The sequence below is a fragment of the Mustela erminea genome, chromosome 5 (genome assembly GCF_009829155.1).
Source record: "Mustela erminea isolate mMusErm1 chromosome 5, mMusErm1.Pri, whole genome shotgun sequence".
Lineage (NCBI taxonomy): Eukaryota > Metazoa > Chordata > Mammalia > Carnivora > Mustelidae > Mustela > Mustela erminea.
In genome coordinates, this window is record NC_045618.1 from 135,649,721 (window position 1) to 135,675,541 (window position 25,821).

Consider the following 25,821-nt stretch of genomic DNA (forward strand, 5'->3'; position numbering starts at 1 on the left):
CATAGCAAAAGGAAAAGGTAGGAATTTAGGTCTATCGGCTATGAACAGCATCACTGACATGCACTCTTATAATGAACATTTCCAGTTCAAATACCTGGTCCTGGTCTTTCCTCCCTCCGTACCACTGTAGTATTCGGCACACTCTGTCTTACGTTATTGTTTTGTATGTGTCTCCACAACTAAAAAATAAACCCTAAGAGTCTGCCTTACTCTTATGAACCTCCAGATTCCAGAGAACATTCAAGAGATTGTTTTAAACACAGTACACAAACAACAAATATTTGGTGGATTTATTCCTGAGCACCGTGAAAGGATCCCTATGAATTTCTAACCATGGACTGTTAATACTACTATCAACTTATTTGATTACAGATCTTTTAATCTTGTAATACTTAAAAAAAAAACAACTTAGGAATATAATAAACTTTTTTCCTTTCCCCAAAATGTACTAATTTCTTTTCATTCCAGTCCATTAACTAGAGTTCTAAAAGATATATTTGGGTTGATAAAAATAGATAAATATGGAACTCTTAGTTTTATAAAATTTCTAAATATTAATCTTTGCTTTTATCTCTAGTAACCAAGAAGAACTGGCAAGGGCCTAGAAAACCTACGTACAAGGCTAACTTAATGAAAAAAAAAAAAAACTTTTAAAAATAAAATTCTGAAATAGGACATTCTAACAATTATTTTAAAAATTTGCAAATTCCCTTCATGAAGAAATTTATGATTTATTTACAATCCTTAGAGGCCTATATTTTACCAAGTTGCTTTTGATTGTCAAATACTTAAACTATTCATTAAAGTTTAAAATAAGTTAGTACATTTTACTAATACATAATTATAATTAAATTATTATCACTCCTATTCCATTTTATTTTGACAAGTAAGTTTTTGAAGTTTTCTATGGCCATACCATCCATATTTATTTAAAGATGAGATTATTATATAACTCAAACTGAGAATTAACACCAATATACTCTACCTGAATTTTTTTTGCAATTAAAAAAAGATTTTATCAAATTGGTGTTTCTCCTAATTCCTCTAAGCTAAATTTTATCATATTTCATCCACGATGAAGTCAGCCTATTTAAGATACATGCAAACTTTATACTGGAAATATCCTGGAACCTTAACAAAATCTACATGCTGACTACTAGATGACTTTTGAAAACCTCTAACGTGAGCCCTTTACAGGTAAGCTTCATACCATATCCTCAGTTGAATGGTGATGTATTTAAAACCCTACAAAATTCTACAGAATTGGCTAGAGTCAGAACATAGTTCTTTAATATTCCACCAGGCAAAGAAAAAAAGTAATTTGTCTGCATTTGTTTGGTGAGTGGGATCCAGGAGCCTCATCTGTGCCAAAGAATGAAAGGATTTGTAAAGACTAAAAAGAAAATGTTAAATAAAAGGATTAAGAAAGATCAATATGGAGTAAGGAAGCAAACATGTCTATGGCAAGAATTATTCAAGGGGCAAAATGAAGCAGTTAGAAAAAAACAAAACCAAACGTGAAACGAAATGCTGAGCTCTTTCTGCAGGTTGGGACCAGACCCCCCAATCCAGCAGCAGAAGGAAAAACTACTTCAGGGAGCAAAGGAAAAGAAGGGAAGGGCATGGAGAAGGGAGGGTTTACAAAAAGCAGCAGAGCTCAGAAAAGTGTCTAGACCAAATCTTTTTTTAACTGGTGCCTTCCCGTTTTTACATTTTAAATGTTGGTTTAACTAATACACACTACTTTTAACAGAATTATGTATTACTGCAGGATTAATTTGGAACATGACCTACTAAAGATGAAGCACCCAACTGTAATGTAAAATCCAGAAGAATAAGCAAGTCTTAAATCCCAGGGAACTATAAAAGCAAACATTTTGTTACTCTCAAGAATAAGATTTTACCAAGAGAAGAGCTCTGGCTCTTCTTATCTATTGTGCATTCAATAGCAGTTATGTCATCAAATGCTCTTCCTTTTGAATGTCAAATTAAAATGTAGGAAAACAATTTGGTGGTGGTGTTTTTCAACACATACATTAATAAAAGCATACTGTATAACAGATGTGCTGCTTAAGCAAGCACATGTAAAGCATTTTTGTTCATATTTGTCTTTGTAAAATAAAAGACAAATCTTTTGTCTCATAAGACACACTTGAGAATAAAACACTAAAATTTTAATCGAAAACTATTCCTAATATTATAAATTGGTGCTTTCTCAATTAGGAGTATTAGAAAAAGTAAAAATGTCTTCAGTACTATCCAGAGGTTGAGAAATTCAACACAGATATATGCAAATATATACAGAAATACCCAAGTGACCATACTTTACCATTAATGGAGTATTTTAGTTCCATGTCATTTACCAGGTCCTAGTAATTATGAAATAAAGGACACCAATTTTTAAGTAATACAAAATACATATTCTAGTGAAATAAAATAATCAAGCTGGCTTATCAAGCTAAGGGCCATTATCTGTATTCCTCAACAAGCTCCCTGCTCAGTCCATATTTGTTCCTATTATATTGTCAAGATGTTGAGAGGAAAGATGCTGCATTAGCATTAATTTGGAGCAGAAAAAAAAATGAAAAGCTAACTTAAGGCATCTGTTTACATTTATATAACTGCACTCAAGTGATTTTGCTATTTAAAATTGACTAAACCAATCTGATCGTTTTGTTCAAACAGTGCAACGTAAGGCATGCATAATGCAACAAGCTCATGTGACATGCAAAGAAAAGCTCAGAGAACTGAAAACTACAGGAGAGGAACCGGAGGAAAGAGAAAAGGCCATCTGAATGCTTTTTTGGGACTGACAGAACAGGTTAGAAGGTCTGTTACAGGCATGCTAAGCTTGGTGGAATTTTAAAATACCATACCTTAGGGGTGATCCGATGAGCAATGTAGGAGGGGTAGGGTTACTCCCTGCATTGTGCCGGCGCCGAACTGCCTGGCGCCTAAATGTGCTGCGTTCGCGGCGAAAGGACACTGCCTCCTCGCTGGCCTGTGCCGCTGCATCAAGATAGACTTAGGTCAAATAGAAGCCTAGGTCACAGATGTACATAGCAGCTGAGCCTGCCTGTCCCCTGACTTCCCACCCTCAAAGGTAAAGGGAACTCGTCTAGGTGAGCCAAACAGTTTTCATACATAAGCGGTTAATCTATTGTAGTCAGGAATACACAAAATGTACATGTCATTTATTTAAATTGTTTCTTTAAAAATGTTTCTAATGTAGCTGTTCTCTTCAATTTCAATTTCCTATTTTAATATCTCTGTTGCTTTAAATCTTTTTCTAAAAGTCTCGATTTAATCCCATGATCCTCTATTCCCCCTTTAATTAAGTCAACCCCAAAAGTACAGTATTTGTTAGTCCCAGCCAACAGGAATGGGGCATTACTTTCTCACTCTCAAGAGGACAGTTCAAGCAAGTAATGGTAAAACGTCATTTCTGATGCTGAGGAGTATGGCGGTCTGGGCCCCAACTTTGGCAGCTTTTTAAATGTTTAATTCAAGACAGCATGGTCATATCCTAACAGTAAGGTCGTTTGCTTCCATCAAGCAGTATTCAACTATGCACCCTAGCACAGGTCCCCTCAACACTAGGAAGCAAGTATCAGCTAGATGACAAGTACAGAAACTCATAGCTTAATCCAAAAGCAATAAAGTACAAGCTAAAGCCAAATACACAATGACCAAATCACAACAATGCCATTAAAGAATTATGTAAAATTTTATAAAACCATTCTCATTGACTGATTTCAGTTTCTAAAACAACATGCAAAATGATGCTTATTATCTGAATTTAAAACAACTGTTTCCTAGTGATCTGAATGTTGTGATCTAAATATTTTTAAGGATGATCTTGACTATGACAAAGGGTATTTTCATACCAAATATGAATAAAGGCAAAACAACTTAGTACAGCAGCATTCTTTCCAAACACTTTTTTCCTATTCAGTATGAAAAAGTTACAAATCCAAGAATGTTGTATTCATATTTCAGTTCTGCTGCAAACTTTTAAAAAATTTTAAAAGCGTAGTTACTAATTCTCAAATCATTATTCCGCTTAGCAATACACATTTCCACCAATGTGAATGTTGATTTTTTTAGTGTTTTAATTTCCATATTTTTAACATTTTTAATGTTTACATTTTTATCCCTTCGCCAGACTATACCAGTGAACGTTCTTTATGTAATGACTCTCTTATGATAAGGAATGTACATACTACCTCCAGAAGGCATAGAGTTTCTGTGCAGGCATTGTTTTCTTTTATTGCAGGAGTGACAAGCAAATAATTATTTCATCCATTTGGCAAGCTTCTGCCAGTGAGAAGCAGAAGTCACAAATTACAGGACACTTACTTACATATTTTATTTTTCAGCTCATACACCACAGTGACATTCTAAAGTTAGGCAACTACATAAGAATGAGGCTTTGGTGCTTTGGCTCCAAATCAGACTTGACTCCTTGAGCTAATATTTCTTTCCTTTTTTCTTCTCCAGTTTCACTGAGATATAATGAAAGTTCCTTTAAATGTGAAAAAGGTTACTTGTGAGAGCTCACATATGCAAAAATTATATATGACCTGTGAGAACAAATGATCATTAAACCTGGTCATCTAGAAACATGCTGTCCAACATGGTAGCCACTAGCCATATGTGGCCATTTAAACTTATATTAATTAAAATTAAGAAGGATTAAAAACCAATTTATCAGATTCCTGAACCACAGTGCAAGTGTTCAATAAGTACATGACCAGTGGCTACCATTACTGGGGCAATACAAATGCAGAATATTTCCAACATCACAGAAAGTCGTATTGGATAGTGCTGATCTAGAAATTCAAGGACAGGAAGGCGTGTGCACTTAGCCTACTCCTGACAACTGTGACCTCATAAAAGGAAACTGCAATCAGCACCGTCACAAAGGAGAAAACATACTAGCAGGGTAGGTATCGGATAAAGGATAAAACAAAGAACATGAGCTATTTGCAGGAAGACATGCAAACTTACACGAGTGACTGGTATCCCTGCTGGTGGCTCTTAGATATCAGCAAGGTTAACTCAGGTTATGAAATTTAAAATTACTCTTTTGAAACTCAAGACATTTGTGACCTTATACTAAAGATTTCTATTACCATGTAACAAACAATTTATAGTCAAAATATTCTTTGGCTTCTTCAGAAAACAATTTTTTTTCCTATTATCACACCATTTATATTTTGTCATCTGCCAAAGAACTGCATACTACTACTCATTCTCCTAACCAAATAGTTTTTGGAAACACTTGAAGATAAAAGTTTAGCCATCGACTGAACAATGTTTTAAAAAGGAGTTATGATTATTGCCTGTGTTGTCCTTGTAACATTCAGGGTGTAAACATCTACAGCTAAAAGAATTTTCAATGTTTACTATTGCAACTACTTTAACAGCAGCTAGGGTCACACACTCAACTGAAGACGCTATGCCATAGTTCATGTCACAACAAATAAGACTAAACCACACCCCCTGAGGAACATACTACTTAGACCGATCATCTCTATTCAGAATAGGAGCCGGAGGGGTCCAGTTCTACTCCTGACAAAGAAAGAAAAGTGTCTTTACAGCTTAAAATAATTTGCTGTAAGCACAATCATACAAGTTAAAGCCACTTGATGAAAATTCACTTCTACAACCCAATTATAACAAACTCTTTTTGAATCCTTTAAATTTGTAAGAGAAAGAAACCAAAGCACATACAAAAAATCTTTGAACTAGGGAACCAGACAGGAGGACAAAACACTCTAACACCTGGTTTTGAAGTTGATATTTTGACATTGCTTGAAACCCAGAATGAGATTAACTAGAATAGTAACAGCATAAAATGCAAACAGTGAAAATTTAACACTCTGGCTACAACTAAAGTTAAAGGATTTGTAGGTAAAGGAGGAAAAAAAATACAACAATTAATCTAACTGATTGAAAAACCATAAATAACAGGACAGATTTAAAAATACTTTCAAGGACAAATACTTAGATAATTGTGAATCTTTTAATACATATTTTCAAAATCACCAATCATTTCTTTGTGTTAGAAGACTTCAAGAGACAACTATAAGCACAAATTTAAGAGAGAACCTTGGATCATGTAGCTCTTTATTTTTGAGAAAATAAAACATTCATTCAATTAAGTTTAAACATTTACTGGGGGACTAAGGGCAATTCATGCACAAGGCACATAGATCCTAAGATATTTTAGACAGGTGTGTGAGCTGTCTATCCTAAAGATCCTAAAGATCAAATAAAAAACCCAAACCACAATACATACCTCCCACTTCAGAAGTGACTTCCCATTTACCTAAATGAGTTAAGGAAAATTCTCTAAATTCTGTACTGAATTGTTTTAGTGAATGATTTATTCTTGTATTGGGGATAGTGAAACAACAGACTATCAGTTTGTTTTACTCTGTGAATGGAAACAGGAAAAATATATCAAAGGCAGTAAGTACTTTCGGGATGGCAGGGAGGTACAAAAGAGGGAGGTAGAAGCGAGGGTTATCCATATTCTATCTCAAACACTGGAAAGCTATAATTGTAAGTCCGTACAGAAAAAGATACCACCTGAAAACATATCAATCATACAACTGATTGCTTAACGTAAGGTTTCAAATGTAATAAGTAATCTAGTTGCTATATACAGTTGTGAATGGCCTCTTTGATAGCTCAGCTGTTATTAAAATGAATAAAAATTTAGACAAAACTACTCAAAGGTGTTCTTTTCAGTAGGGAATGTTTATTATAGGAAAAAGTAAATTTGGGGCAATTGTGAAAATAAAAAGTTGGATTTTGGTACCTCAAAGAGATTAGAAGCAAATGATATTAGAAAATGAGACTTTAAAGAGAGACAAAAATACAGACAAGTATATATAAATCTCAGAAAAATAAAATATATACAGACATCCTGAAATATACTGAATATTCTTCAAGATGAAACTATTTTACTTAAGAATATAAAGTTACTACATAAAGAAATACATATTCAAATGATTATACAAAAGACATTTTCAAAGAAATAGTTTAAGTCTAGGCAGGAAACCCATCTGATTTAAACATCTTTTCCCCTTCTTACTTTCCATGTCAGCCAAGGATGATGCTAACACCAGCATGCCAAGATTTTGTTCTAAAATAAAAACAAATACTCATCAGTGTCATTTTCTGGGAGGCTAAAGAACACTGAGAGTCTACTGCACAACCTCAAAACATTCATCTGAATTAAAACAATTTCAAACTGTGAACATTTTAAAGGACTACTTTACTTTTCGACAAGTAAGCCAGCAAACAGCAACCAACAAGAAAGGATTAGCTCTGCGTCTTGAGTGAGGGAGTTTGCATTCCTACTGATAGCTTCCACAATCCCAGGCAGCCAAACAATCCAGGTGGGTAGACAAAATGCTTTCAAGAAATCAAACCACACTCTGGAGGCGTGATACACACACAGCAGTTCCTAAAAGCCACAGTTTCAGGATCACTTACTTTCAACAGTGGCTTCTAGTGTTTTTTAATCCTTTGTAAATGGGACGAAAAGATATAGACCCTCTCCCAAAAAACTGCACCCAGAAACTATTTTGCAGATATTCTCAGAGATGCACCTAAGAAGGGATCACAAGTGGAGTATATTTGAGGTGACATCTATTTGAAGAGGGAACTTCCCTTAACAAATGATTAAAAGGCAGTTTTTATAGTAAATATATATACTTATATATTATATAATAGTATTCATAATAAACCTACAATTTACAGAGCACTTTTACAAATCTAAGCTCACTGGAGTCTAAGAGTTAATGGTGACTGAGGCCTACCAGCTATTATTTCTGTTTTATAATTGAGGAAACTGAGGCACCGATTTAATTACTTGCCTAGTATATCCAGTAGGTAATTAGACGTGGTATTAAAATGTAACGGTTTAATTCCTTATCCAGAACTTCTCTGCTGCGAGAAAGAAAAATACTGTAATGGCTGCCTCTGACATACAAAATCAGACATGAGCTGGTTTGGGGAATTCTATACACCTAAGCCTTACTTGCCTCATCAGTATCTTTTCTTCATACTGCTTTAAGATAATTTTCCCAAGTGAATGAAGCATCCAAATCTGCCAATGAGCATCCTTCTCTGTTTTATATGCCTAAACTTTCTTCTCCATATAGATTAATATAACCCTTTCCCTGAATCAGGGTCAGTTGCACTCACATTTATTACTGAACTGTACTACACTACAGCAATCAGCTATGATCCCACCATGTCCTTTGAAAACTATCAAATTAAAAAGACAATCTGCCCCTTCATTTAATGGTGTACCCTGTCTGCATGGCCATGCAGCTTCTCCTTTCACATGAGTAGCACTTTCTGCCGGTTTCATTACTTTAACCTTTCCAAGCACCAATCCCCTCTACTAACCGTGATGCTTCTAACTTGCCACATGGACCGAGGGATCAGAAAATGAATGTATTAGAATTTAGAGTCCCTACAGTTAGTAAAGTACAAAAGCTTTAATTCTCATGTTCTTGTCTGTTCAGTGGTCTTCCTAAGGTTCAATGCTATCTGGGTTCAAGTAACTGACCTTCAAATTACACATGTGGCAAAAACCCTCATAAATTATTTATTGAGTTTTGGGTTTTCTTTGAATAAAGTAATATTCACTTAACAAAAGATTATCTTTGGTTCACAACACAAAAAGAATAATAGGATCCTATTACAAGCTTGTAGAATAGGGACCCACACATTACATTTAAAATAATTTTCTCAAACAGAAAAACAGAGGTTAAGAAATTAAGGAAAAAAATTACAAAGAATAGAGTAAATATAAACCTTTCCATTCTGGTTGTTCTTCATAATCTGTTGAATCATGCAGTAAATTAAGGGATGCAAAAGAAAACGGTTTTTTAAAAGCAGTGTAGGCTACACAACATGACACTTTTCTACCATATATAACTTATCTGAAATTTTTCCTTTAAAAATAGCCATAAATTATTAAAGACACACTTTATAATTATAAAAGAAAATTTAAATACAAAAGACATCAACAAAAGAAAAATGCTTTAGTTTGCACCTAAAACTTTTTTCCTGCCTGAACAGAAAAACTAATGAAATCCAATTTTAATATTTTTTTAAAGATTTTATTTATTTATTTGACAGAGAGAGAGATCACAAGTAGGCAGAGAGAGGGGGGGAAGTAGGCTCCTCGCTGAGCAGAGAGCACGATGCAGGCCTCGATCCCAGGACCCTGGGATCATACCCTGAGTGGAAGGCAGAGGCTTAATCCACTGAGCCACCCAAGCGCCCCTGAAATTCAATTTTAATAGAAGTACTTGATTATTGGTGAGAAGTCCTATGAAAACAATCACTTGTGACGGAGTATCAAAGGTAAATTATAGGACATACCTATTGCCAAAATAAGATTAAAATCCTATTACTTGATTAAATGTTAATATTTTTCTGTTGGTATTACGTAAGAAATTAGGAATACCAATATTCTTATTTTTACGACTATCGAGTTTCACAGTGGCTTGATTAGAAATCTCTGATCTATGTCTAAATTGAATCATTTTCTTCTATTTTAAGGACAGGATACATTTGAGTCTGTATAATAAAAATAGTAGCACTATTAAGCATTTCCTAAGCATTTTACATCTGGGAATTCCTTCTATCCTCACAGCAACGCTGTGAGATGAGAAGGCTGAGGCTTCAAGAAGATAAGCAGCTTTCCTCCAACAGAGTGCATATACACGGGCAAGGGTGTCCAAGTTCATGTTATCATGTTAGATCACCTCCTATTTTAGAGTACTGGATTCCAGAACTTTAGAGTACATTTTCTAGATTTCATCCTTCCACACTGCCAACATCGTTCAGTTTAAAAATTTTAAAAAAATCATTGGAGAACTCATCAACACTTTCAAGTTCCTTAGAATAAAACCTATTTATGGTTTATGTATGACTATATGAATGGTGAAACAGCATCCTGTTTTGTTGACATGTTTTAAGAGTGTGGTGCGTAAGAACAGATAGCCCAGAAAAAATATCTCCTAAAGTTCCAGAAAGGAGTGTAGCAATTAAAGCAAATATAAACAAATCTTTACCAATTATTTGACATTTTAGGTAATTTTTAATTGGCCCCTCACTACCTCCAATCTTCCAAAAAGCCCAAACAAAACTCTAATAAAATGTAATAAAATAACCAACTAAATATAAACCCTTCACATATTTAAGCAGTTTAGTTTTACTCTTATTTTCATTCTAAAAACAATGAAACTCAAATAAAAACAGCCCCCACGATGTTCTTCCTTTGGCAAAAAAATAAATAAAATTTTTTAACAGCCCACAGACTATCACATTTATTCCATCGAAGTATATGGGAATTTTCAGTTCATCATCTGTTTCTTATTAACATTCAATGAGTTTTTTTTTTTTTAAGATTTTATTTATTTATTTGACAGCGAGAAATCACAAGTAGATGGAGAGGCAGGCAGAGAGAGAGAGAGGGAAGCAGGCTCCCTGGAGAGCCTGATGCGGGACCCAATCCCAGGACCCTGAGATCATGACCTGAGCCGAAGGCAGCAGCTTAACCCACTGAGCCACCCAGGCGCCCCTCAATGAGTTGTTTGTTTTTAAAAAATAAGAACACAAACAAAAGAAGACAAAACCTGGAATCGGGAAAAATAAAAGCTTATATTAGCCAAAGATCTGCACCAAGAAGCAAATAAAACCTTCCATGTAACTTTTCCTAAAAATCAGAACACCTCATATTCCCTGTGGAAAGGAAATGACATTTTAAATACAAAGACATAAGGATTTACTTATAGTTCTTGTCCATGTGTTTTTTTTTAGTATTTAAATTTCCACAGTATTTAGATTTAGAATAGTAGTATTTTTCTACCATAGCATGTTCATTCTTTTAAAATTTACTTTAACGACACCTTGAAAAATTAAACTATACTTTAAAACTCAATAGTTTCTTGCACAGTCGTGAACATTTCTGGTATGACTTGTGTGAGAAATCACTAAAGCATTTCAAGACCTTTTATAAAAAACAGAATGATAACCACATCAAAGATTCAAGGGAATTTAATTACTATATGGTCACCAAATGGTTATAATCATTTCCGATATAATTAGTTCTCAATATTCAAGTCTGACAGAATGTCTCTTCTTTAAAGATCATTTTTTAAATTCCCATTAGAAATTAATCTGTGTTAGAAACGACACCAACGGAAACAAGAGAATTTTTACAAGGGATAAGCTTGAATACAGGGAATAAATTGAAGTATAAAAAGATCTATGATGCCAGCAACAGAAGACGTCCGAATTCTTGTGATCCTACTCAAGAACCAGATTCCATAATAACCACAACAGAATAAACTAACTATTTTGGGTAGGAGGAAATAGCAAGAAACAACTCTGAAATAAATAAAATGGCCAAAACACTGACAATATAAAACCACCCACTGAATTTTGCACAATTTCCCATAAACCTCAAATAAATAAGCTTTTAACCAAAACACCATCACTGTTATCATAGGAAGCATTATGTATCCACGGAGGGATACTAAATGCCGATATAAACTACAATTTAATAAACTGTAAGTGTGAAGCTAAAAGAAAAAGTATGTTAATGCCTGATACTTGAATAAGCAAGAAATAAAACCAAAGCGACAGACCAAAAAAGAGGCACAAGTTTTCAAAGTACGCAGTCAGAGATAAAGTAATATTTGGAAAAATCTTACATAACCGATAGAGTGATCTAATTCTGCAGGCTCCGTGGCACACACTGTATGCGAGATAACTAAAAATGGTTTGTGACCTAATAAATTTCGACATTTTCCTGTTGCTACTGTCGTACAAAGAAAGAAGAGAACCGATTTTTGTTATTCCCGGGAAAACATCAGGAGGTGGCAATGGACTTTTTCAGAAAAACCCAAGGCCAAGAAAGAACTGATATATTCAAATAACACAACTAAAAATATATTTCTCGGTGTTCATACCAAAGCCTCTTCTGAGACAACCATCTCCTCCTACATGGAAGAAAGTTCATTTTAACGGCACCGCGGAAGGAGGGAGAGTAACGCCAAGCGTATTTCAGTAAGTACCGCTCTCATCCACAGCACCAGCAGCTGCCGTGACTCGTGGGAAATCCCCTCCCGTGATTTACTTACCTCCACCGCCTGCATCTTGCTCCTCGCCTTCAGGAAACGCAACCGGGCTTGGCAAGCTATTCCTCGACCGAGTGACCGTCTCTAACTGGGAAGCCCGGCCCAATAAAGATAGCTCATCTAGCACCTCTCCCTCTTTGGCCTCGAGATCTGATTTTGAAGTGGTTAAGGGTTTTATACTTTCGGGTGCCATCAGCCTGTTGGAGTCATTCAAACACGCTACCGTGCCACTGTCCAGGCTCAACACCCGGGCCCGAGTCTTGGCACTGTTTGTGCTGGAAGTCCGACGTGCTGTCCGCTTTTTGCCAGCTCCGTCAGGACCCAGGTGGGCTTTGTGTGCGTGCTCGGAGTCAGTGCCCCTTTCTTTAGGGACGTGTTTGGTCTTTAGGGCACTGTACCTGCCCTCAGGAGACTGACACGAATGAGAAGTGGTGCTAGAAGAGCTATCGCTGCTGAACTGGTGGGCAGACTGAACACTCGACGCTCTGCTCAAGTCACTTTGGTCACTCGAGTCCTCGTCATGACAGAATATAGCACTGTGTGGCTTTGTGCCAGCAACACCTCGAAAGGAAACATAGTCCCTGTGCCGACTTGAATCAAAACTGCTGGCCCGTTTTTTCCCTGTCCGTCTCCGGCCTGATTTATGGGCAGAGGCTGTCCGGTGGATCAAGCTCGACGATTTAGGCCGTACGTCCCCTTCCTTTTGCTTTCCACTACTGTCTTTAGCAACTCTGGTGTCCCCTGGAACAGCAGACTTTTCACTCTGCTCCTCTTTGTCTTCGGCAGTTTTCTCAAGTGGTTTGTCCTCCTGTGACGTAACCTCGTTCGCGTGGGGATTTTTATTGGCTTCTTCGGACGCAGAGGTGCTGAGGCCTCTCTGATTGTGCACATCATCGGAGGTACTGGACTCCTTGGGCTCTTGAACCCCACTGTTGGTACTCGCTTCCACGGCGGTCTTTTCGCTGCTAGTCCTTTTGTCACTGGTACAGCTACTCTTGTCCTCAGGGTCAGCACAGCCCTCTTTCTTCCTGCCACCCTTCTTTCCTCCTCTAGGAGACTCCTCATGCTCCGACAGGATGCTCTCGATGTGCGTTGAGCTGGTTTGCTCGCTTTTGTAGCTACTGACGGTACTGTTGGTGTCACGGTCCGTCCCACTGCAGTAGCTCTCTGTTGACCCGCTACTCCGCGTGCTCAGGCTCCTCAGGCTGTCCATGCTTTTGTCTGCCTTCAAAGGTTTGCTCTTCCCACTTCTGGGAGGTGGCTGAGAATTACTGCTTTTCAGCTCACCAACAAGCTGAAATTCCCCAGACAAACAAGAATTTTCCACCAAGGATTCTTTGGATCCAGAATGAGGCTTGGAAGATTCTAACTCGCTAACTGGATCCAAGCCCCGTCTTTGCTGATAAAGGGGGAAGTCATTCAGGGAAGTGTCTGGGAAAGCCACCGCAGAGCTTGAAGTCCGTGGTACCCCTCGTGGCCGGTGATCTTTTCTGTAAGAGTGTGAATGTAAAGGGACGAGAGAAGCTACTTCCGTATCACAGGCATTGGACAGAGACTGATCGATGTGGTGGTGGTGGCTGTGACTCGGCAAGCTCACTTTGTCACTGAAGTCCCTTGGTAAGTCCTGCCCACAGGAGGATAAGGAAGGCTGAATGGAGATGAAGGAATCATTGGAGACCAGACGGAAGAGCTTCCGATCAGTTGCCAGATCTGTTGCAAACACATATTTGGAAATGTTAACACAAATCTATCATCTGCTTTTCTACTGCTTAACAATGGGAAGAACTCACACCACACCAAAAAACGAGGAAAAACAAGTTCCCAAGTAGTTCACTGAATTAAAGTTGGCCAGACATTCCAAAGAGCTGGTTTCTATTTCACAGCTGCACAAAGAGAGCGTTCTACTGACAGAATGAACTAAACCTCTAAATCCTCGAATGGCCGGAGAAAAGGTTTCACAGACTACCAACAATAAGAGGCAACACAGCATTATATTTAAAACAGCCCTGGATTTTTTCTTTCGTGAAGATTTTATCTGAAGTAATTTCTACACCCGCTACGGGACTTGAACTTCCTCTCCCGAGATCAAGAATCGCATGCTCCACGGAATGAGCCAGCCCGGCGCCGCATAAAGCGGACCTGGATTTTTATGTGAAGTGTGTCTTTAGCTTACTAACTGCATAGCCTTGGGTTACCTTTCCAAGCCTTGGTTTCCTCATCTATAAAACAGGACCTCAGAAACATTAAGTAGCACCATGAAATAACTGAGTTAATGTGCTTTAGCATATACACGGCTTGGCACAATGCCTGACACGATTAACAGTAGCTACACTGGTTTAGTTCACTAACACAGTACAAAATCTTTTTTGAAAAACTAATGTGATGGGGCGCCTGGGTGGCTCAGTGGGTTAAGCCGCTGCCTTCGGCTCAGGTCATGATCTCAGGGTCCTGGGATCGAGTCCCGCATCGGGCTCTCTGCTCAGCAGGGAGCCTGCTTCCTCCTCTCTCTCTCTCTCTGCCTGCCTCTCTGCCTACTTATGATCTCTCTCTGTCAAATAAATAAATAAAATCTTTAAAAAAAAAAAAAAAAGAAAAACTAATGTGATTACCTTATTTAAAAAAAAAAATACTAGAAAGAGGGAAAAAAAAAAAATGAAAGGCTGAACAATCCCCAAGGAAGACAAGATACAATGATGTAAGATTTTGCTGTTCACAATGACCGAAAAGATTAAAATAGTTGTAGAGCAAAATACACTTTCTCTTTCATCATTCATGCAACAATTACAAAATACCTCATGAAAAACTACATTATCCTTGTCAGACCATTCCCTTAACCTTCCACTTAGGGCAGTGATTAGTGACTTGACTGTCCATACTCTCTATATACACAGATATAAATAAATTCACCTACCTACCTACATTGTAATTTCTCTTTAAACACAGCCTAGCAACTGAACTGTACGACAGCTGACTTTTTATACACTTTTGACAGACAAGTATAGCTGAATCTGCTGTTAGTTCAATAAAAAGAAAAATAACTATTTTATTTGTTATAAGTGCATAGTAAAAACACGATAGATTCTGCAGTTAAGTGAGACCCCTCTAAGGAGAATCTCAGTAATAAAAGCATACCCTTCCCAAGATTGATATAAAATAAAAATAAATTACTAGAAATGTGTGTGTACTTTAAAAAAATCTAAACCTAGATTTAAATAAATAAAAACTTAGAAACAGGGCACCTGGGTGGCTCAGTGGGTTAAGCCTCTGCCTTCGGCTCAGGTCATGATCTCAGCATCCTGGGATCGAGGCCCGCATCGGGCTCTCTGCTCAGCGGGGAGCCTGCTTCCTCCTCTCTCTGCCTGCCTCTCTGTCTACTTGTGATTTCTCTATTTCAAATAAATAAATAAAATCTTAAAAAAAAAAAAAAAAACTTAGAAACAGCCTCTAGAATATACCACATAAATTGATTTATAAATGACCTATCAGGCTCTATCTTAGGTTTTAAAGTCTTCGGCTTTAAGTAAAATTCAAGTTCTTTATCCAGAACAGCTGCCACTGTCCTTGGGTTCTAAATATCAAAATTTAAAAGTTAGCATCATATTTAATCTTTTGTAATATTAAATTATAAAGTTATTTCTAAAAACTCTCTCTATAGCTCTACTAAGCAATTAGAAATAGTGGATTCACATTTCAAAGTTATGGATTTTACAGAACAAAAACTTAACTGAACAAGTAACTGAAAATCATTAATTCTAATATACAAGAAAAAACTTTTAAAAAACTGCTAATAACCAAAACCAATTCCCTTCTAAGACATTAATAAACCAGAAATATAAGTTTTTCATTTAAAAAGACACAGTCAAACTTACTGTAATACATGTACTCTTTTCAATGTGGCTAAATATACCATAAGAAAATTTAATCTTATCAGGAAGAACTTTAGGTTGTTTTAGGAAATTTTCAAATAAATATGCTTGCTTGGACGTTTTTCTTACTGGTAGCAATACAGTCAAAGACAGGCTCAAATCCACACAAAGAGATACTATTTTTCATAAGCAAACTTTTTTTTCAATGACTGCTACTTCTTGGCATTTAGGATAAGAAAGGCATGCGCACATGCTGCTTGTCCTGGTGCAAACTGGTATAACCTTCTATAAAGCAATCTAGCAATATGGCCAAAAGTCTTCCAAAGATATACTCACCCTTTATCACTCATCTTTTTCTAGAAAATGCTGCTAAAGGATAAAATCAGGTATGTATATAAAGTTTTGGCCACAAACTGTTCTTTTCAGATTACTATAAAACTTAAAACCTTAAAAGTATTAAAATGTCCAATAAAAAATAGGTTGAATAGACTGTCTATTAAAACATCACACAGGCACTAAAAATGTTTTCAAAGACTACATACTCATATGAGAAAAAGTAGTTTAGTGAAAATGATACTATATAAAAAGTATGATTCCAATCTATAAGAGTTAAAAATATTAAGAGTATATTTGCATATGTGTATTAGGAATATTAAAGGTAAGATACCTATGGCATAAAGTCCTGACATGCTATATAACATGCTAAGTCCAGGAAGCCAAACACAAAAAACCACATATCCTATAATCCCATTTATATGAAATATACAGAATAGGCAAATGCATAAAGACAGAAAATAGATCAGTGGTTGCCAGGGGCTGGAGGTCAGAGGAAATGGGGTGTGTAATGGATATGGGATTCTTGTTGGGGTGACAAAAATGTTCTGGAATTGGTGGTGATGAGCATACAACCATGTGAAATTACTAAAAATCACTGAATTGTATACTTTTTTTTTTTTTTTTTTTAGGTTTTACTTATTTATTTGACAGACAGAGATCACAAGTAGGCAGAGAGGCAGGGAGAGAGACAGAGGGGGAAGCAGGCTCCCTGCTGAGCAGAGAGCCTGATGCAGGGCTCAGTCCCAGGACCCTGGGATCATGACCTGAGCCCAAGGCAGAAGCTTTAACCCACTGAGCCACCCAGGCACCCCTGAATTGTATACTTGAGAAGAGTGAGCTCTGGGACACCTGGGTAGCTTAGTCAGTTAAGCATCTGTCTTCAGCTCATGTCATGATCCCAGGGCCTGGGATCGAGCCCTGCCTGTTCCTTCCTCTCTCACTGCCTGCAGCTCCCCCTGCTTGTGCTCTCTCTCTTACTATCCCTTTCCCTCTATGTGTCCAATAAATAAAATCTTTTTTTAAAAAAAGTGAATTCATAGTATATGAATTATATCACAATACAAAAATAATTTTAAAAGTGATGCACCAAAAAACATTGTTATTTTGGTGTCAGAAGTGTGAATTATTTTCTTCATATTAACTATTTTTTTCTAAAATTAACATATGTTACTTTCCTAAACAAAAACCACATTTCCTCCTCTCTTCTGGATCATCTCCACCAATTATAAAAACAAGCTGTTCTCTTGCGCATTCTTACAAAATCCAAATCTCTCCTTTATCCTCCCTTCCCCTTCTGGTTTTCGCCTTCCGTCTCTGACCCTCTTACACAAATTCACCAAAATAGTCTGTATTGCCTCCTTTCAGTTCTCCTCTAATTCTCTCCTACTTGTATTCTGACCCCTCTCATGAATATGCTTATCAAGGTCACCAACAACCTCTGCACTGCTAACCTCAATGTCAAGTCTCAGTCTCATATCACCTGGCTTATGAGTAATGTCTGACAAAGCTGACCACAGCACTCTCCTTGAAAAACTGGGATACAACACTCTAGGTCTTCCCGCACCCCACCAGTTGCTCCTACTCAGTCTCCTGCACCTATTTTTTTTTAATTTTTAATTTTTGATTTTTTAAAATTTTTTATTTTTTTATTATCATGTAATGTATTATTAGCCCCAGGGGTACAGGTCTGTGAATCGCCAGGTTTACACACTTCATAGCACATACTTTCCCCAATGTCCATAACCCCACCACCCTCTCTCTAACCCCCTCCCCCTGGCAACCCTCAGTTTGTTTTGTGAGATCAAGAGTGTCTTAAGGCTTGTCTCCCTCCCGATCCCATCTTGTTTCATTTATTCTTTTCCTACCCACAAACCCCCCACATTGCCTCTCAACTTCCTCATATCAGGGAGATCATATGATAACTGTCTTTCTCTGATTGACTTATTTCACTAAGCATAATACCCTCTAGTTCTCCTGCACCTAACAAACTGGAGCGGCTCAAAGTTCAACCCTGGGAACTTCTCATTCCATCTATACATCCTCTTTTCTATCTCTCGTCCAGTAATCTGGTCCCATGATAACTAAAATTCAGGAATCCTTGTAACTAGTTTCCTCCATCTTCTAGCCAGCCCCCACACTCATATGGGAACAGGCTAATGTACTGACCTTAGGTAAGGAAAACATGAGTGTGGCCGTAGAGGGAAACTGTATATAAGTCCTTCTTAACAGTGAAAAAAGCAGAACCCACATCCCTACATCCTCAGGTCACTCTCAATCACACTAAATCATGTTGATAAAACGAGTGCCAAGTAATCACTAACTGCCAACCAACTAAAGGTCGCTATCCTGTAAACCCAAACCAGCTAGAGAACTTAATGCGCCCCAACTGATAATTAAGCCAGAATGAACATCTGCCACTAGGTGGTGCCAAATCACAGCCACGAGCAACAAATTTGGATCAGGGCACACAGGACATGGGAATTCCAGGTTAGGCTAACCATGCAGGCTTGCCCAGTTAGTTTATGAACTTCATGATAACCCATTTAGCTGGTATCTATACACTGAAAACTCCTAGTTTCAAATCTCAGCCCATACTTCTTACCTGAAGTCCAGACCAAATTATACACTAATTACTGCCACTTAGAGGTCTAACAGCATCTCAGACTGATGTGCCCAAAACTGACCTCCCTATCCTACCCTCATCCCTGCTCTCCCCGCTTCTAAATCTGCTTTTCAGTTTTCCTCCTTCCCATCTTCCCCATCACTTAACTCAAACAAGTTACAGTCATCCATGAGTACTATTTCTCTCACAGAACATATCCATCAACATCAAAATAGCCTCTCATTAGTATCTTCTACATACACAATCAGACTACTTCTCACTGCCCTCATCTGTGCCCTGGATTACTGTAATCATCCACTAACTGGGCTTCCTGATTCAGCCTCTGCCCTTTTTTTTTTTTTTTTTTAAAGATTTTATTTATTTATTTGAGAGAGAGACAGTGAGAGAGAGAGCATGAGTGAGGAGAAGGTCAGAGGGAGAAGCAGACTCCCCGTGGAGCTGGGAGCCTGATGCGGGACTCGATCCCAGGACTCCGGGATCATGACCTGAGCCAAAGGCAGTCGTCCAACCAACTGAGCCACCCAGGCGTCCCTCAGCCTCTGCCCTTTTTAATCTCAACATAGGAGCCACAGTGATTCTATAAAACTGTAACTGACATCATGACACTCTTTCTGCTCAAAACCCTTTGGCAGTTCCTCATCTCACTGGGAATTAAAGCCACATCTTTATTTATTTTTTTTTAAGATTTTATTTCTTTCTTTATTTGAGAGACAGAGAGCACACGCATAAGAGAGCGAGGACGGAGCAGGGAGGAGGGGGACCGGGCAGCAGAGAGAGAGAGAGGGAAAAGCAGTCTCCCAGGATTCCAGGATCAGACCTGGGCCGAAGGCAGATGCCCCACCAACTGAGCCACCCAGGTACCCAAAACCAGAGTTTTTTAAAATAGCTTACAAGGCTATGCAATCTGTCCCCTTACTTACTTCACACCAACCACACAATTTCTCAAACCTGACAGGCATGTTGTAACTTTGACTCTTACCGATGCCGTTACCTCTGCAGAGAGAGTCTCTCCCTCCAAATACCCTGAGAGCTCACTCCTTCACCTCCTTCAGATCTTTGCTTCCAGCAAGGCTTTCTTCCCTTGACCGCCCCATTGAATCTAACCCCCCCCCCCGACCCCACCATTCCCTATCCTCTGTCCCTACAACTGCATATAGATTTGACTTATACTAGCTTGATTCCATAATAGTAGTATAGAAGCCACATAACGGTAGAATTTTTTGTCTGTTCACTGATTTATTTCTGGTAGTTAGAAGGGGGTGCTCTGAGCACATAATGAGTACTAAATAGTATCTTTTAAATGTTATCTTTGTGTGTTACCTGCTGAATGTTTAATGTTATCATATTAAAATGATAGAAGTTACAAAACTATCTAAAGGTGGTGTAACAGAAATTGAAAGCATGATTCAAAACTAGACTTCAATGATAGGACTGCCATTTTGTACCTATCTGACTTTGGGCAAGTTTCTTATAACCTCTAAGCCATGATATGTTCATCTGTAATGTGAGAATCGTATGATTAACCTCAAATGCTTATAGTGAAGGTTGTGTGTCTGCTTTTAAAATGCTTAAAAGAAGACCTAAACCACCAGGTGACACACTAAGAGCCATTGAGCCAAATTGGTTCTCTGCCTGCTTCTGAAAAAGGCTTTAGTCTAACACAACCATGCGCACTCATTTACATGCTGTTTATGGCTCCTTGTGCGCGCTACAATGGCAGTGGAGTAGTTGCAAAAGAGAGCATATGGCCTACAAAGCTATCTGACCATTTACAGAAGTTTGCTGACCCCTCGCCTAAACACAGTGTGTGCTCAGTGAGAGTCAGACATCACTGTCTATGTCAGTATGAATCTGCAGGAGAGGCTTGTGTGCATATAATTCCCAACACAAAAGACTACAAAACTCTTGCTTATGCGTGCTACTTTCCAGATACAAAATAAAGAAATAGGACCCTAAATGCAGTGGCACTAGCCCAAGATCATTACCTAATTTTTGAGACATTCTAATGATTATATATCACAGAAAACAATACTGTAATTCTCAAACTTATCAATTCACCTTAATCTTTTATAAGAAAATAGTTTCTATATTATATAGTGTGTTTGGAAGTTTTTTTACAGGGGAGGGGTATGTTGGCAGGAGTAGTCCATAAAAGAAAATAAATGATGGGGTACTGCAATCCCAAAAAGCAGTTATAGCACGATAAACTTACATTCCAAATACCTGGAAGAAAACATGCTTGTAAGAATTGGTTCTAAGAATTGCTTGTAAAATATTAAATAGGAAAATGTCGTAATTTAGAAAGCTATTTGTAACTACAAATAAATTTCCTGTACTTAATTATGAAACTTATCAGCCTGCCTGCCTTCCAAAAAATCACAGATAGGCCAATAAAAACAACAGGTTAGAAACAAGGAAACAGGTTTCTGTCTCACTGATTATGTAACTTGGGATAATCTCCATTTGAAAATGGAATAACATATCCATCCTTTCATGTCTGAAAATTAAAAATGAAACATAAAAATGTGACATTCTTAAAAAAAACAAACTCCATTAAATCCAAAATACTTATTTATAAAGAATTGAATAAGGAGAGAAGGAAAAACACTTAAAGCCCAAATTTCCATTAAAAATCTGCTACAGGAGGCACCATGTCAAAGGCAGACACAGTTTCTCTGTAAGTCCAACAAGTTAGTTCTGTATTAAAACATACTGTCGGGTAAGATATAGAGCAACTGACATTTAGAGGTCATACTGGATGGGAAGTAACAGTCTTACATACTAGGTTACTAAACTAGGCAAGGTGCTCTGACCCACCAGACGAGCAGATTATCTCCCACCTCACACTCACTGCAGGGCACAGGCTCATAAAATTTTTCTCTCCATGTCGACTTGGCAGAACATGTGTAACTGAATTCCAGAAAGCTAAAAGTACTTATAACACTGTTTTACTATTATCCTAGTTAATAACTTTATTTTAATGTTGCTTAAAGGTATCATATTAAATTATTATAAACTTTTGCCAAAATGTAAACAGCATATTCTACAACTCACCGTGGCCCCCACAATATATAACATCAGTGTGAAGTACAATGTTCTTACCTTGTTCTTCACTCCCTTCCTTACAAAGACTAGAGCTCTGGCCCAGACTTAAACTGATATCATCAGAAGTCTTAGCGGTGTCTGTATCTCCTACGAAGTTAAGAGAAACATGTGAACACATTATATTAAAAGTAAAGTCTGTACAGGGTGGCATTAACAAGAAAGGATATCAACTACACTACTTTACTATATACTATACTAGGATACAATGTCTACGAGAGCAGATTTTGCATACCACGGGTTGCGATAATGGATGACACACTGAACTAATGGGAAGCATCATGGACTATGAGACCACATCTTTATTCTCACAGCACTATAAACCAAATAATACAAAAAGCTTCATATGGTTAGCTAATAAAACTTTCTTTAAAAAGAAGCACTTTCTTAAAAGAAATGGAAATTATGTAATAACAAAACACTTAATTTCCTTCCCCAGGAAAATTATAAAAATGCCCCTAAAAAAGTATAGGATAAAAAAATTTGTCTGAAATAAATGCAAGTAAAAGGTATATGTGAGATGTACAGAAAACATTTTCCCTCTTTTTTACTGTCTTATTTGTACCCAATTTAAAGGTTTCACATTAAATTACTTGGTTTTCCACAAATCTCACCAAAACCCATGAAAACTATTGTCCTTCAAGGCAGAAAGTTTCTTATATATCACAACCTATCATTCACACAATGTAATGCAAATATTCCAAAATGTCGGTGAGATTTGGATGGTGAAAGGAGAACCCCATATAAATGAAGTAACCTTTAACACAAGATACATAACTGCATCTACAAATTAATTTCAAGAATGATCTTTCATGACATGTGAGTATATAGTATTCAGTTTTCTTTATTACGTCAAAAATGCAATGGAATGTCACAGGCAACTTTCAACTTAGATAATGTCTACCTTTAATAGTTGCTGCTGTTCCAAGACGAGAGGAACCAGATCCAATCTGAAAATATGATATTAAGGAAAACTAATTAAAATGCTATGTCATTATCAATATGGCCTAGCAAGATCATCAGGCTAAACAATCATATTATCAAAACACGCTATCAGTCACTTATGTAGAAAGATACCCACTGGGCATGCTGCCTCAGAGCCACATAACCTGTTTGTTGCGGCACATTCTGCACATCTGCTGTAGATGTGCTAGGGCACAGAGTCCCTTTGCTTGCTCAGGACTGACAGGGCCCACAGAGCGGGATGCCTCCTCCAACACCCACCAGTCCACGACATACAATTACTAACTTTTTTTTTCATTATATCATGACATGCTCATATTAGAAATAAAAGCAAAACCCGGTGTTAAGTCTATCTGAAACAAATTTAGACTTATCAGGGCATGTAAAAGAAAGGTTTGGGAAACATTAACATGGGTTTCAAACAGCAACCTAAATCTTACTGTCAATTGTTACTGTATCAATATGTACTATCCTGAGTTCTAGACAAAAGAAGTAAGTACTTCTTTGTTGACCACTATAACATATTTAAAAAGATTAAAACACTAAAGGATCCAAGTAAAATGACTGTTTAGCACAAACTATAAACAGAAAACTAAAACCTACTGAGCCTTTAATGCTTATATTCAGATAACACCTCCCTAAAATCTTAGCCTTCATCCATTATACCACCATAAAAATCATATAAACAAATACCAGAAATTCCACAAACACATTAAGGAAATCAAACATAACAACATGTCAGTTACTAAATCCACAAGTCTTAGTAAATTTCTATAACCTGTCTTCAAGGGATTTAAGAAGAACACAGTCAAGCAAATTTAATATTTTAGAATAAAATTAATATTCATATAATACTTTGTATTTTACCAAATCCTTTATTTGTTGTTATTATTTTTTTAAGATTTCATTTTTTAAGTAATCTCTACATCCAACTGGGGCTCAAACTCACAACCCTAAGATCAAGAGTTATACATGCTCTCCTATCTGAGTCAGCCAGGCAGTCCCCCAATCTCTCCTTGATTCAACTGATAGAAATATACAATAAGAAACTTGCTCAAAATATAAGTTAATACTGAATTTGATGGGGCATGAGAGTCCTTCTTGATCTGGATGACAATTAAAAGGTATATACGTATATAAAAACCCACTGTGCTGTACACTTAAGTGTATACTATGCTGTATGATAGTTTTATGTCACTGAAAAAGTCAGTAAAAACAAACATATACAAACAGGTTAGAACTAGTACCTTTTGATGTGGCCAATAAAAAAAAAATGAGTTTTGCAACATTATTTGATCACTTTATTAAGCTGACGCTCCTGATTTTTTCCTAAGTTCTGCTTTCAATTAGCCATAAAAGGTACTGCAACTAAACAGAAACAAGCTAAAAAGCCTTTTACTGCAAAATAAAATTTCATGCTTATCATACCTGGTAGGTAAGTTATAGGATTAATATATGCTATTTTTCACTAGTATAATACACATAGCTTCCTAGACCAAACAAACAAACAAAAAACAAGTAAGCAAACAAACAAAAAACACATTTTATAAGCACACCCTTCTAGAAATTTAAACCTAAAAAACAACTTTTGAATACTGGTATACTAGTCATTTGCCTATAACCACAAAGTGTTCCCTTTTCTTTTCTTAACAAGCTTCCTACTTTGTTCAGATGTTGGGTGTGTATCTTTTGATCTATGAAAAGTGGGTCCCGGTTTTGGTCAGTGAACGTGTGCGAGAGTCTGCTGATGGGCTTCGGGGAAAGATCTCTGCATGCCTGAGAAGACGACAAGCAAGCACAACTCTGCCCACACTGTTGCCTGCCTCTTACCTTTTGACAGGGTCATAGGACTGACACTGTAGTGCTCATCCCACAATCTGGAGGGAAAAGCCAACCCACGACCTAACATGAATGAATGGCTGAACAAATGGCCCACAGGCCGCCTTCAGTCTTGGAGGACAAACACAGACTCTCATTTCTTTGAGTCACTTAATTAGTTGAGTTCTATTACTTGCTGACAAAGCATTCTTAATGGGTACAATGGTGATTATATTTTAATCTTCATGCTTTTCCATATTATTTAAATTTATCCCCACCAAATATAAAAGAGTCAGGACTATTTATGTCTGAAACAGAGGACTGAGAATACAGTACATCCAAATAGGGGAATGCATTCCCCCAAAATGTCACTGTAGAAAAACACTGAATGTCATTAACATTCATGATATATTCAACAAAGAAAATCAAGTTCCAAACAGCATGAACACTATAATCCCAACTTTTTAAAAAATGGTTTTTGATTATGACATTAGGGATGATTTTGTTTTCTTCTGTTTGCTTTCCCTCAGTAGCTATTTTTCTAAAAATGAGCGCATTTAGAAAAGGAAAATTTCACAGAAAAAAGGTGTTCTGCACCAGAACACCTGGTTCAGTTGTTTCTTCTCTTTGGTAAGTGCCACAGGAAAGGTCAGGAAGGATTATGGGTGTCAGAGAAGAAAAATTCTTCCAACTAAATAACAATCAGGCAAGTCTTTGCCCCTCCTTCTAGCTGGAAACAATTATTCTCTCCCCTAAAATCATTAGCCCCTTTTCTGTATCATTCCTATGACGATTACTACTCTTTATCTTAGACTTACATTTCCTTGGTAACATACATCGTATTTATAACTTTGATTACTTACAACACATCGATTTACTTACAACACACTGTAAACTCTGTGATGGTAACACCCACTCCCACTCCATTCAAATA

General features: G+C 37.1%; 1 protein-coding gene across 7 annotated transcripts in view; it reads right to left on the reverse strand.

Moving 5' to 3' along the window:
* PCNX1 (pecanex 1) overlaps positions 1-25,821 on the reverse strand; it is a 159,653-nt gene that overhangs the window by 83,767 nt on the left and 50,065 nt on the right. For 5 of the 7 annotated variants that reach the window (XM_032345077.1, XM_032345080.1, XM_032345076.1 and 2 more), the window contains 4 exons: positions 23,011-23,056; positions 22,107-22,196; positions 12,183-13,889; positions 2,877-3,009 (listed from right to left, as the gene is read on the reverse strand). In XM_032345077.1, coding sequence (XP_032200968.1) covers positions 2,877-3,009; positions 12,183-13,889; positions 22,107-22,196; positions 23,011-23,056 — 1,976 coding nt within the window. The remainder of the gene's footprint in view (positions 1-2,876; positions 3,010-12,182; positions 13,890-22,106; positions 22,197-23,010; positions 23,057-25,821) is intronic. The other 2 variants (XM_032345081.1, XM_032345082.1) reach the window with 1 other exon arrangement.